Source organism: Pagrus major, chromosome 24 (genome assembly GCF_040436345.1).
Source record: "Pagrus major chromosome 24, Pma_NU_1.0".
NCBI classification, from domain to species: Eukaryota; Metazoa; Chordata; class Actinopteri; order Spariformes; family Sparidae; genus Pagrus; species Pagrus major.
The window spans coordinates 20,937,922-20,951,923 of record NC_133238.1 but is presented as its reverse complement, the minus strand read 5'-3'; the positions used below and the strand labels follow the sequence as shown (position 1 = coordinate 20,951,923).

At 41.5% G+C, this 14,002-nt stretch overlaps 2 protein-coding genes across 2 annotated transcripts in view; one reads left to right on the top strand and one right to left on the bottom strand.

Moving 5' to 3' along the window:
• The first annotated feature begins 1,213 nt into the window (after window positions 1-1,213).
• Window positions 1,214-4,327, top strand: LOC140992116 (gamma-glutamylaminecyclotransferase C-like). The gene is made up of 3 exons (XM_073462378.1): window positions 1,214-1,362; window positions 1,708-1,857; window positions 2,980-4,327. Exons 2-3 carry the CDS (start codon window positions 1,717-1,719, stop codon window positions 3,490-3,492), a joined length of 654 nt encoding a protein of 217 aa, XP_073318479.1. The 5' UTR covers window positions 1,214-1,362; window positions 1,708-1,716; the 3' UTR covers window positions 3,493-4,327.
• A 550-nt stretch (window positions 4,328-4,877) lies between these two features.
• LOC140992326 (FERM, ARHGEF and pleckstrin domain-containing protein 1-like) overlaps window positions 4,878-14,002 on the bottom strand; it is a 59,980-nt gene continuing 50,855 nt past the window's right edge. The window contains 13 exon segments of the mRNA XM_073462630.1: window positions 4,878-5,844; window positions 5,954-6,105; window positions 6,205-6,312; window positions 6,900-7,060; window positions 9,028-9,140; window positions 9,562-9,644; window positions 10,030-10,119; window positions 10,205-10,298; window positions 10,300-10,492; window positions 10,578-10,753; window positions 10,885-10,946; window positions 11,091-11,172; window positions 12,139-12,272. Coding sequence (XP_073318731.1) covers window positions 5,769-5,844; window positions 5,954-6,105; window positions 6,205-6,312; window positions 6,900-7,060; window positions 9,028-9,140; window positions 9,562-9,644; window positions 10,030-10,119; window positions 10,205-10,298; window positions 10,300-10,492; window positions 10,578-10,753; window positions 10,885-10,946; window positions 11,091-11,172; window positions 12,139-12,272 — 1,524 coding nt within the window. The 3' untranslated portion in view covers window positions 4,878-5,768.

Sequence of the window (14,002 nt, the reverse complement as noted above, 5' to 3'; positions counted from 1 at the left end):
CCGTCAGAGGATGAAGAATGTGTGTGTTTAACAGAGTCTGTCAGAGGAGACGTTTCCTCCTCTCCAGACAACTCCAACTTGATTTTTATGAGATCATGACGCCACAGTAATAATCTTTATTTGTTTACTGGGATCCAGTGTGGTAATTGAAGCTGGTTGTGTGGACAGTAATGAGGCCGTTGTCCTTTTGGCTCCAATTTGCCAAAACATTAAAGAGGTGCTGAACTGGCGGATGACGTCTGAAGCCTTCACTGTAATTCTCTTTAATGTTTGCCTCTGGTATGACTGATTATTGTTGCACAGCCTTGTTAGATTTGTTACGTTAAGTGGTTTTTAATGGAGCCGGGGCTGCAGATCTCCCTTTTATTATAGATGATTAATTATTGAATATTTGTTTGTTTTCTTCCCTCACCATGCCTAACTAATCAACAGTGGAATTACTTATTTGGAATTTGGGATTATGCCAGTGATTACTTTATTACTTTTTGAATTAATAATATTATTTGGTCGTTATTTTCTCGGGCCGGTGAACACTCCGGGCAGAACTCTTAATTTCCTAACTAGTTTGTTAAATGAGTGTTTTTTTGTGTGTGTTGTTTACTAGCGGGTCTCTTCAACGTTTAATTAGTTCACTTTAAATGTCCTTCACACTTAATTGCTTTGCTTTAGAGCCATCTCTTGGATAATTTGTTTAATTTGTAAAATCAGATCGCACTACAGCAATTATCATTACCATCACTTCCACAATTTTAATCTAAGTAATCATCTACTATTGACATGAATACTGTAGGTAAGTATACTTGAAAAAAAACAAACAAGAAAAACAAAAAACAATACCTTTGTTATGAGCAAAAGCATAAGTATCAATATAATAGGCCTACTAAAAGTAAAGTAGCATAACGTTACTCATCTACAATGGATAATGGTGATATTGGAGTCAAATGTACAATCAGCGATTACTCTACTACATTTATTTGATAACTTTAGTTACTAGTTACTTTGCGGATTAGCCTACACGCTGCATCAGAGTCAAAGCAGAACTTTTTTAGGTTAATGTATTTTTATCAGCAATTGGATTATAAAAAAATAAAAAAAAGTGATGATTGGATCATCACTGACGTCACGTTTCACGTCACAAATGCGCCGGAAACAGTTGTAACAGAAGAGTAAACAACAACAGACCCCCGTGCAATGATTCAGTCCGAAATCACTCACTCATTCCCTACTCCCTAGACACTACATAGGGAGTCCAACATAGTGGACTATATAGGGAGTAGTGAGTGATTTCGGACACAGCCTCAGTTCACTATCATTATCCCCATTCAGGTTAGCCGGAAGCTAAACCGGAAGTTAGCCTGCTCGGTAAGTTTTTTTTTCCGGTGAATTGCTCGTAAAATTCAAATTCATGATTTGTGGAGCGGTACAACAGTCACAAGGCAAATTTATTCCATTGTTTATTTTATTACACATTTCAAAACAAGGCATTTTAAATGGCTTCCTACATTCATTTAAAAAAAAAAAATTAAGTGTAAAACGAACAGCGTATAATTAAACACTCCAGTAGGTTACAATGTAACTACAGAGCCAAGAGAATAAAATATGAAAATACGCTTAAATAGAAAACAAAATACGAAAATAAAAAAAAGGAGTATGAGTGAGAAACACTTCACCGGCTGGTCGCTATGACGCCATCTTGTGTTTTCCAAGTCTTCCTGAATGTCCACTGCGCATGTGCAGCAGCTCACCGTCCACCGGCTCCTGGCTGAGCGTGCGGACCGGCCCCGTCGTCAAACCGAACTGTGTACCGTAGTTCACCGGAACCACCTGCGGACCGGCGTCTCCGTCACACTCATCCCGGTAAGACTGAACTCCTTCTCGGTCATTTTAAGGTGCAATAACTCGAGTCGTGTGCAGCCCTGCGGTCGTTAATGCTGACTGCAGGGTTGTTGTGCCTGAAGCTGTCAGCAGTGCTGGAAAGTAACGTAACTAAGTACACTTTAAAGGTGCTTTGTACTTTACTTGAGTATTTTGTACTTTACTTGAGTATTTGTACTTTATGGGAACTATCGCAGTTCCCATAAAGTGTGTACTTATCGCGGATTAGGCAACCCGGAAGCATAAGCTCCAACATTATCAGCTGTGACATTAACATTAGTGCTTAAAAATAAAATGATTTTATACATAATTGATACTTTTTAGTACTCGAGTAATATTTTGAATGCAGGACTTGTAATCGAGTATTTCTACACCGTGTCATTATTATTTACTTTGAGGTAAAGGTGCATTATGTAGTTTTGGGGAAGACATTTTGGCTTCACTGACTGATTTTTAGGCCCAAACAAACAAAGTACACTTTGATTTCGTGACTGATTAAACTGAATGAATGAAGTGTTGTTTAAAGGAGAACACAGAGATCAGAGATTATAACTGACAGTATTAATTATTAAACTCGTGTACTGAAGTCCAAAGAGCTTCAGTCAGAGCAGCTTTTAATGTCGCAGGGACACTTGTGCATCATAAATACCTAAATAATAGGTAATAGATGGGATAATAAAATGTATTGTACTTTTTGAGTGATGAGGGGGGAAGAACAAGTTTAAATTTATTTAAAAAAGAAAAATATGTACACAAGAAAAGGTGGGGAAACAAGCCTTGACTATTTTTGTTAAAGATTCATTCATTCATTCAACCTTTATTCAAATCTCGATGAATCATTGAGGGCGAGCCTTCATTTTCAGTGAAGTGCAAAAATGTGATAACAAACAGAAACAACAAACATAATCACTGAGCGAATGAACAGAACGGGAACATAAAAGATAACAGACAACACAAACAAAACAGAGGTGCATACAACCATAAATAAGAAAAGTGGGAAAAAAACATGGTGACAAATCCAGATAAGTTGAAATAGCATCCCAGTTAAAACATGGTGAAACACCGACATGACCTCAACACTTCAACCTGTGCTTCGTCTTGCAGGTGCGTATGTGCTCCTCCATCCGCATGGCTCGTGTCTTCGTCTATGGCACCCTGAAGAAAGGGCAGCCCAACAACTACCGCATGTTTGAGAGCACCAACGGCAAGGCCGAGTTCCTCGCCTCGGCCCGCACCACCCAGAAATACCCTCTAGTGATCACCACCGAGTACAACATCCCCTTCCTCCTCAACCTCCCCGGCCAGGGTCACCTCGTCCAGGGCGAGATCTACAAAGTGGACGACAAGATGCTGAAGTACCTGGACGCCTTAGAGAGCATTCCCACCATGTACCAGCGGGTTCTGGTCAAGCTGGAGGTGATGGAGTGGGCGGGGGAGGCGGAGGGAGGGGAGAGGCCGGCGGCGGGAAGCATCACGGAGGCGTTTGTGTACAACACGACCACGTACGAGCCGGACTGGCCCTCGCTGCCCTGCTACGAGAGCTATGACTCGTACGGAGAGCACGGGCTGGATTATGTGACCAGAGAAGCACGAGACAGATGTCATCTGCCAGAATAAGAATCCTGCAAACATGAAAGTCTTCTACCTCGTTTAGTGTCGGTGGAGTGACGATCACACTTAAATACTTTCCTCTGTTAATCGTTGGGGATGTCATCATTTATTGATTTTGTTCTTGGCTGGTGTTGTGGTCCACTTCTTACAGTGTACTGTATCTTTCAAGGGGCAATCAAAAATACATATTTTTCCTCTAGCCTGTAGTGCAGTTTTTGACATGAGTTGCAGAGTTTTGCAGATATCAGTCGTAGAGATGTCTGCGTTCACTGGAATATAATGTAGATCATCCACAGACCTTGTTGTGAGCAGTTTCATGTAGGAACTACTTTCTTTCTGTATCACTGATCAGAAGGAGTCGTGCACCACATCATGGACAAGAGGCTAGCTGCCGTGGCTAAGTAAGCACGCTAACGTTACAGCTCAGTTGAAACAGCTGTTTAAACGCTCCGAGCGATAAAATGCAAAACAACCTGCTTTTGGCGTCCATGTTGCTCCCACCTGCCAACACGATGCACATAAACACACCTAAGTCGACTTCCCCAATGCAGCATCTTGTCCATGCGCACAAGGCAGTATGTTTACTTCGGCGCGGTGATACAGAAAGAAAATAGTTCCTGGTAAAGTATATAATGTTGATTTTTGATGTGAACTGTCCCTTTAATGAATTTTACTTGATGATTCATATCACGTTCTGTTTGATCAGTGGAGCAGAAGAACAATGATTTGTTTTTTGTTTTTTTTTAAGGAAACACATGTAATATAACATATATAACCTTACAACCTTTCAACTGTGACTTTTAGACACTTTGTTTTTAGCAATAATAAACCTTTCAATCAATATGTGACTCCTCTCAGGTCTTTAATTGACTCGTCTAGTATCATTTTTCTCCTGCATTTTTCTCCTCCTGTTATTTACATTTCATAACGCTGTCATCGTCTCTCTGTTCACTTCTGAGTTGCAACCATTAATCGATTAGTTATCTATTATATATTACATTTTATAGATCTAATCCATTAATCCAGATAATAAGGCGGATTAATCGACAATGAAAGTAACAAAATGGGACCCAAAATTGATCATTCCCACTAATCAGGACTCATATCGCCGTTGTGACATCTGTCAACACTCACTGAAGAAGTGAAATCTCCTCCACAGCAGCTCTGTTACCGCTGTGGAACAAATTAAAGGTTTGGATCGAGTTTCCCTGCCAGATTTCTCTAAGCAGACCTGTGAAGCTGCGTTCTCTGTGGTTTCAAACAACGCGATCTATAACAAGAACAAAAGCACTGTTGGAGATGGTGACATGCAAAAGTACGACTCAAGCAGAAGTACTCAAACACCAGTCTGAATATTTGTCTTCATGATAAAAACAAACGTCTGACTCGTCTCATGTTTTTCATACGAACACAATCTTTTCTTTCATCTTTATTCAGAATAGTTAAAATCCAGAAAACTGGAGGAATACAGAAGAGAAGGTATTTGGCAAACAGACCAGTGAAATCTCTGTTGGCGTTGGAAGCAGTCTTGAAGTCATTTAAAAGCCTTTTAAAGAGGAAAACAAACAAAAAACAAAGAACATTTCACAGTGTATCAAAGTACTGTACAAAAGATCGCCTTATAAAAAGGAAAAGATGGATGTTTTTCTTTAACTGTGTCCAAACTGGCGTCACATTTAATTCATCTAATTATACGTAGATTGTCGGACAAAAACGATATGTTCACATGCACACATTTGTCCTTCTGCATTAGATTAAAATCCTGATTTCAAGCATTTTATTTACACGTTTTATCCTCATCACAGGAATACTCACCAAAGAAACATACCACATGGTGCGCAAACTCATGCTTCAGTGTCCCCAAATACTTCTGGTATGTCTTTCAGGTGTATCAAAGATAAAAATCCTCCGTACTGTAAACATGATACGTCACCGGGGGGTGAAAATTAAATCCTCATGTGTGCATGTGAACAACACTCAAAGTGTGAAAGAAAAAACACTGCCAGGAAGACGCAGAAAAAAAGGGAAAACTATGCGTCTGCGCGTCTCTAATCAGACACCAATGGTGCAGAAAGTGTGTAATAAGAGGGTGGAGGTGACGTGGGAGGAGGACCTCTGAGCGTGTCTGAATCAACCATTCAGAGGTATTAATTAGTGTGGAATCAATCGAGCGCCTGCGGTGTGATTCTACAGTATAATAATAAGAGTCTTTTCTGGTCTTTGTGCAGCCTAATGTTCAGATCTTCACCCGGGAGGCGGAGAGCCTGACGGAGGCACGCTCATCAGTAAAGGTCTTTTCTGGTGCTCAGCAGGGGGCGGCTGGCGGAGCAGGTGGCGCTGCGGATCACCTCCATCCACCTGGAGACGGGAGCAATTGAAAAGACAGTTTTACAACCATTAGTACTGAACTTTACGAGTACATAAATGCATTTCAAACCCCGATCACTGATCACCCGGAGCACCGTACCTTTCGAAGGTGTACTCGCTCTCCGATCTGAAGTAGTAGACGTGGGATTTAAAGTGGAGTTTGAAGACGTAGTCTTTGTGGATGTTCTCCGACTCGGACGGGACGGTGACGGAGTAGCCCAGCAGAGGGAGGCTGGCCAGAGGGTAGTCGTCCTGAGAGGAGACGAGCCGCAAGGATGAGAAATCATCAATAATCTATATCTATAAGTCCGCCTCCTTCTCTGCAATTAAAACAGTCTTCCTTATTCTCACCTGGTGGGACTTGTAGAAGAAGAGGCTGAAGTTGGTGAAGACCACCCAGAGCTTCTGCCAGCCGTTACTGTTCTTAAACTTCCTCAGCAGGTTTCCTGAGAGCTGGTTCTGGAAACACAAAGGACGTGTGAGGCGAAATAGATCAGAGTTTTAGAAATGAGGAGAAAAGACAGGAAATAATCATCTCTTCTAAATATCCAGTAGTCCAATAACATGTTGCTCTTAAATTTATCCTTTAATCAGATGCTTCAGCATGTAGTTTAATTTCTGGAGGATTTCCGAACATGGATCATTACATGTTTTTGCTGTTGTAGTACCTGTCTACTCCAGCAGGTGTCACTAAAGGACAGGCTGTGTGCTCTGTACCAGCAAACCACAGAGAGAGACACTGGCCCCTGAAGTCTGCTGAGGGGCCTCGTCAACTCACTGGCCGGACTACTGGCCTCTAGCAATGTCAGCGTGGACGGACAGACATGGACTGACGGACAGATGGATGATGGAGAATGGAAAGAGGCAGGGTGAAAGAGGTAAGGACAAAAACACAGACATGAGAAAAAGACAAAGGACATTGAATCAATGGTCCTTTGTGGAGAAGAAGACCAGGACACACAGGACAGAAACAGACTGGACTCCACAGCTACAAGAAGAACAGACGTGTGATGTGTGGAGAGACGGCGGGTTAAACAGTCCGGTACCTCCACAGCGACACTAAAGTCCACCATGGACACGCTGGTGTTGCGATGCCAGCACACGTGCACGGTGGTGTTACCGCGGTGACCCTGGCGCTCCAGAGACGAGCGCGAGCCGCAGAGCTCCTCCTCCGACTCCAGCTCGGCTCCACCGTCCTCCGACAGCTCTGCAGAACGACGGCAGCGAAGGTTACAATCAAATCAAGACACACATAACCAGGATAGAAAATAATAAATATGTAGAAGGAAACAATTTTATAAAACCCTAAGAAAATAGATTCATAGACATTTTGGCTTCCTTTAACACGGCTAGTCTTTAAAATATAATATAATTTGTGTTTTTGAAATACTGACTAATACATTTTACTCTAATCTTCACAAATGTTGCCTGAGCTATGGAGCCCTGTAGCGGACAAAAGTAAAGTAGTAAAAGGTTGTAGAACAAGTAAAAAATACACAAAACTGAATTAATTATTAAATGCTACTGTTATTAAATGCTACTGTAGAGAGTAACATGAAGTATGAAGCTTTATATTCTTCCTAAAACCTCAAATCAGTTGGCAAAAAGCTCTCAATATCTAAAAAAGTAAATAAATACATTACATTTTTTCTTAATTTGACATGTTAGCCTACATGTAATCATTTAAATGATCAATGGAGCAGTCAAGAAGACATGTAGCTGAGTTAGCTAGCTCACACTGTTGGCTAAACACACTGACCAGCCTTTTCAGTTAGCCGCCTAGCTAATTGTGAAGCTAATTGTCCTCATTAACTAAACCAGCGAGTGCACGTAATGTTATTCTGTCCATAAACTGCATATTGCTGTAGCCAAAAAACACATACACTTCTGTTACTAGCTGTTAGCTAGCTGGTTTTATACAACTTATCAACTGACTGGTGATAAAGGGTGAATAAACTTTTTTCTTTCCTTTAATGACTGATATGAGGCTTCAGTCGAAGTTAAAAGCTTAAATTTCAACATTTTTGACTCGTCTGATTGCCTTTTACTCAGTTTTGGGGCCTTCAATCATCTTAAAACAGCAAGCAAAGTAAGCGTTAAGCAATATATTTTACTCTGATAACAGTTGATGAGGGGTTAGAAGTAATTAGATTTATCAACTTTGTGTTTCCTGTGTTTATTTAGCTTGTTAAGCTCTAATTGCTGGGTACAAAGTGTTGACGCTGAGCGTTACATTAACCTCGAGGAACAAGCTCTGCAACATGCTAAGGATTGTTGTGTTTTGCATAGATGGCTAATGATAGTTTGGGTTTTAACATGTCTGCAGATCTTTGACACAGAACAAAGAGCTGAAGCAAATCGGTGATCAAAGCAATTTCAATACAGCCTGAAAGAAAGAAAGGAGAACAGAAAAAAATCGCCCTTTTGTTGTTACTTGTAAGCCAATACTCTTTAACTGTTTGAGTTATAAATGTACATAGGAGGTGATTTTTAACTGAGGGATAATAGAGACGTCAAAGCAAAGGTCGCCAGGTGGAGGCCTCATTGAACATTGTGACAAGCGTTTAAGATAAAGAACGAGAAAGAAAGAAGATGAGAAAGAGACGGCGGCAGCTGGGGCCTGGACCTACATATATCAGGTGACATTAAAAAATATGATGAAAGACCGCCTGGAACAAATCAAGCGGGGTTATTCATGAGGCGCTGAGAGCAGCCATCTGTCGTTTCAGAGGGGAAAGAAAGAGGAGCAAAGGATTGAAATATAAGTGCGTGGTTATGTGGACTATAGGTAAAGATGAATATTTCTCTTATAGAAAGAAAAGTAAATAACATCAGTCAGTGAAGCTGACGGGTCCCAGCTGGAGTCCTGGTGTCGCATTAACCTCAGATGAGGAGATTTGGGCGAGAGAAGCCGCAATTGGTGACAAATCTCATGTGGAAACATTTCTAGAAATAACTCTCCTGCGGGACTTTTTGTGACTCAACGTTCTGGTTCCTACAGCGTCTCAGACAGTCCTGGAATATCACGATGAATGATTAAGTGGAACAGTCTGGTCAGACATTAAATCCTGGGTTGCACACTCATTTACCTGGACGCCATCAGTGACAACGGACCCCAACATAGCGCCTCGTATGAACAACGAACTCAGCGCGTACAGTAGAGGACAGACTTACTGTTGTCAGAGAGGCTGGTGGACAGCAGGTCGGTGCTCGGGCTGCTGCTCTGCTCCGCCAGGTCGATGGCCATCCGGATGTCCTCCACCCACCGCTCCATTTCTGATGCACAGCTGGAGAGAATGAGTCAGAGATCGGATGTGAAATTCCTCACTGATAAAACTTTAATGGGTGAACAAGTAGCTGAATAGAAAATAGGTCAAACACGCTCTTTTAATGAGAGGACAAGCAAACTGTTGCAGACGTCCTGCAGAGAGGAGATCCATTTTTTATGAAGCCGACCTGCATTAAACTTTCACACTGTTATTCTTAGAAACAATTAGTTTTCATTGTGTTCTTGTTTCCTTTTCTTTAATTCTTTTGTTCATCTCGTTCACAGTAAACGCTCTTAGAGGTGCAGCATGGCATCTAGCGGTGAGGTTGCAGATTGTAACCACCCCTCGTTTTTAACCTTTAATATTCGGCCTTAAATCTTGTGAAATTGTGTCATTATTATTTAAAAATGTGATTTTCTTGAGCTGTTTCTGTGTTTACCTGGCGGCCACCACCACGGACTGGCGCTGCCCGAACAAGGTGAACGAATGAGGGACTCCCCACTCCTCCTCGCTCTCTCGGATCTGCAGAAACAATCAAAACGTGAACAGAAATACATTAAAGGTGCAGTATGTAAGAACAGGCTACCTCCAAACAGATAGGGGGCAGCATATTACGAGAGAAACCGCTAAGTGCTGAAAACTGTAGCTGTCATTAGCCTTTTAGCTCAGTTAACTGTGTAGCTAGCACCTCGGACTGGGAGCTAGGGTTGTTATTGTGAGAAAGGATGGGCTGGGGCTAGCTGGTTATCATGCTAACTTAGACATAGACGTCAAAAATGTTATTTCTTCACGTTCTGTTGATACTTTAAGCTAATTTTTTAGCGTTTTAAACTAAAAATTCTTACATATTGCACCTTCAAGTTGTTCTACTTGCATGTTAATAGGCCAACATGATCACGTCACGTACCGTCATGCCATACAGAGGCAGCTGGCCGTGAACTTTAAACTGGTTGGACGGCGTCATTCCTCGACTGGTGTACACCAAAGAATCGCTGAACTGCAGGGGACGAGATAATCTACAGATTATTTTTCTGCTGTCGCTGATATTAGCTTTGTTTTGAAAAGTAGCTGAACTGTCGTACCAGGAAGAACATCCTCTGCTGAAGGCCCTTCCCTGAGAGCTTGCTGAGGCAGCCGAGCCTGATAAATTCCTGCGAGTCAAACACAAACATGAGTAAAAATAGGACAGAAAGCAAATAAAGATAAATTAACAAAATGGAGGGAAATTTGGAGTCCTACCCTCCCGGGGATGGCGAGGTTGTCAATGCCGGTCAGATCTTTCTTCAGCTCTAGAAGCTTCTGGAAGTTCTCCATCTTCATCATGGTGCCTTGGAGCTGCACCACCATCTCTGAAATGTCTGCCAGGGCCGCTGAGAGGAAGATGAAAAGATGATTGTAGATAAAAATACATACAAGGGAGGAGAGGTGGGGATACAAAAAAAAGCAGAGCCGTACCTCTGCAGTCCCTGAAGTCGTCGTGGGTGGGCGGGTAGTGCTTGCAGAGCCTCTCCAGGATGAGCTTGTAGTGCAGCAGGCGGTGGAGAGGCCTGAGGAGGAAGATGTTGAAGGGCAGGTAGCAAACTCTCTGCTGCTCGAAGTCTCGACACACGGTCTCCACCTTCCGAACTGACCTGCGGGACGGAGATGCGAAGTGTTGCTTTTCAAAGTACTCCTACACTGTTGGTGTAATGGTTGTATGATGTTCTCATCACCCGTGACTAACTAACTACCCGACCACTTTTGGTTGCGGAGGTTCACATACCTGCAGGCCCGCTCCAGTTCCACCAGGCACTCTGAATGTTTCTGAAGGTGAACGGTCAGCTGCTGCAGATCCAAAAGAAATGAAAATATTTAAAATAAAGATAAGATACAGAGAGAGGTCTGTAACTTCTACACCTGTAAACCCAATCTTACAAAGACAACAATGTGTTGTAGACCAAAAACAAGGAATAAGAGGGTTCATGTTACCCTCAGACCCTGGATGTTCTTCAGGAGAATGTCACCAATACGTTGATAGTCTCCTTTAATGTGAGCGTTTGAACGACCCTCCCTGAAAGAGGAAAGAGAAAGAATATACTGAGCTTGTTGCACCTGCAGTTACACTGATTCACCAGTAGATGTCAGAGAAGAGCTACGTTTCTGACACACACGACTGGAAAATCTTCCACTCGATTCCCACAATCCCATTTATCCGACCAGCGAGTCATTGGGGCGTGTGTGTGTGTGTGTGTGTGTGTGTGTCCTCCTGTCTGTCATTACAGAAATAACACAGACAAGGATCCCATAGGAGGAAACGAAGGGCTTTGCATGTGCACATTAGCTCCCATGCAGAGCCACATTAGTCCTTTCATGTCACGGTTTTATGGTTTCATTTTTAATTACACTGGAATGTGGCGACTTGAAAGTGATTAAAAATCGTGGTGCAGCAATTATCCCACTAATTATCCCATTTGTCCAAATAAAATAAATGAATAAACAGAATTCAAATCGACTTATTTGTCCTTCTTAATGGAGATTTGTGCTTTTCTTGACTTGTTTGTTTGTGTGTGGTTATCAAACACGATACAGAAACACAACAGTGAAGTTAAGTCATTTGTTTTTGTCTCGCTAAAGTACTAAAAACACTAATCTGCTCTTACAATCCTTCTAATTTTTGTGGTGGATTCGTCTTGTTTACATCCAGTAATCCTTTTTAATTACTTCAACTCTTTGTAGACTTTGTCTTGCTGTGATTGCTTATAAAAAGCCACATCAGTGTCTGAATTATCATCATTTTCCTGCTTTTCTGTGCTGAATTTTAGCCATTTAAAAGGTGCACTCTAGTTTTGGGGAAGTAATTTTAACCAGAAGAGAAAGACCTTTGTTGGCTCTTTTTGTTTTCATGACTGAATAAACTGAATAAAAAACTACTTAGTCATCTGCAAAGAAGCACAAAATGTCATCTTGGTTTATTAGAATGAGTGAATGTCTGCTATGTAGGTGCGTTTTGTAACAGTGGGAACACACAGATACTGACCACTGTGCCAGACGCTGCTCCACCTCTTTGAGGAATCCCTGGTGAAACTTGTAAAGTGGATCGTAGCTGGTGGAGATCAGGTTCATAACAGAGTCTGGGAAGGCCTCGTCTTTCCCCGCAACACCCTGGAAGGACTGCAGGAGACAAACACACAAACACATGTGGGTCAAGTTAAAAACTGAAACTGACGGAAGCTAGTTTGACAACTGGTAATACACTACAGAGGCGATTTACAACAGCTCCGACCAGAACTCCTGAGAATGACGAAGACACGGTGGGTTCAAGAGAGGTGTGAAGCTGTAGTGGAGCCAGAGTGCGGTCTTCTACATGGTGTTATGAAACAGGCTACGGCTGAGGCTAGCTGGTTAGCATGCTAACTACAGTGGATATCTCTGCAAAACAACACAGTGTCTTCAACATAATGCGAAAGCTCTTACTTCTCCACATTATGTGGATAGTTTTTGTTAATATTTGAATTTTTTAAACTATTCTTCCATAATGCACCTTTAAGGGAGGCTCTACCACGAGAACGAAGTATGAGTCTACGGTTAAAGTCAAAACAATCCATCAATTAGTTGATCGGCAGAAAATTCATCTAAATTAACTATTAATCAACAAGGAATAGTCATTGTCTTCGAGCAAAAATGACAAAAATTCTCAGGTTTACTGCTTTTCTTTGTCTTAGTGATAATAAATTGTATATTTTTAGGTTTTGGAGTGTAAGTTAGACCAAATAAAAGCTATTTGACACTCTGGACTCACTATTTTCTGACATTTTTATACCAAATGGTTCAAAATCCACTGAGAAAATCACCTACAAGGACCTGGTTATTAATGTTATGCTTTAAAACAAAGTAATACACAACATAATAGTTCCTCAAAATGTAATAATCTAAGAATGATGTGAAAATCCCCCAAACTAACGCTGACAGTGATCAGAAGTGACATATATGAGGAACCACACACATGAAAACACACAAACACACACGACACTGGTCTGATCCCCCTGAATACGGGAGGTCGGTGAGTCGGGCTGAGTGATTCCACTTGAAAGCACGATGACATTTGTTTGCACCGAGGATCACACACACACACACACACACACACACACACACACACACACACACACACACACACACACACACACACACACACACACACACACACACACACACGATGATCCTCCTGGACCTGAGCGAGTGCACTACAACCCCTGACACAGAGGTGTTATATTCCCCTCTCAGAGTAAATCACACGCCGCTATGACAGCGAGAGCAGACAGGAGGCCGTCCAGCTGTTTGCCAGAAGGACACGGTGGGAGGGAGAGGAGGGGTGACAGCGAGACGAGAGAGGGGGAGGCAGAGAGGGAGGGAAAAGTACTGATACCACACTGTGAAAATACTCCACTACGAGTTCAAAGTATAACCAGCAAAATTTACATTTTATATTCAAATATACATATTAAAAATCACCAAATGTGGGAAAAAAACACGGTTTTCATTGGACAAAATGTAGTGAAATAGAAATATAATAAGTACAAGTACCTTAAAATGGTTCATAAGTACAGTGTTTGAGTAAATGTACTTAGTTACATTCATCACTGACTGTACTTAAGTAATATATTGAGGTACTTGTACTTTACTCAAGTGTTTCCATTCCTGCTACTTCCAACTCAACTGCACCTGAAAGAGAAATATCGTACTTTTTACTCTTTTTACTACTTGTTTATTTGATTACTTTAGTTACTTTACATGCTGCATCAGAGCCAAACCGGCACATCTTTAAATGAATTTACTTTATCAGCAATCAAAATGCTCAACATGTTGTTATTCTGTATATATAATTTACTTTTAATTGTAATTTT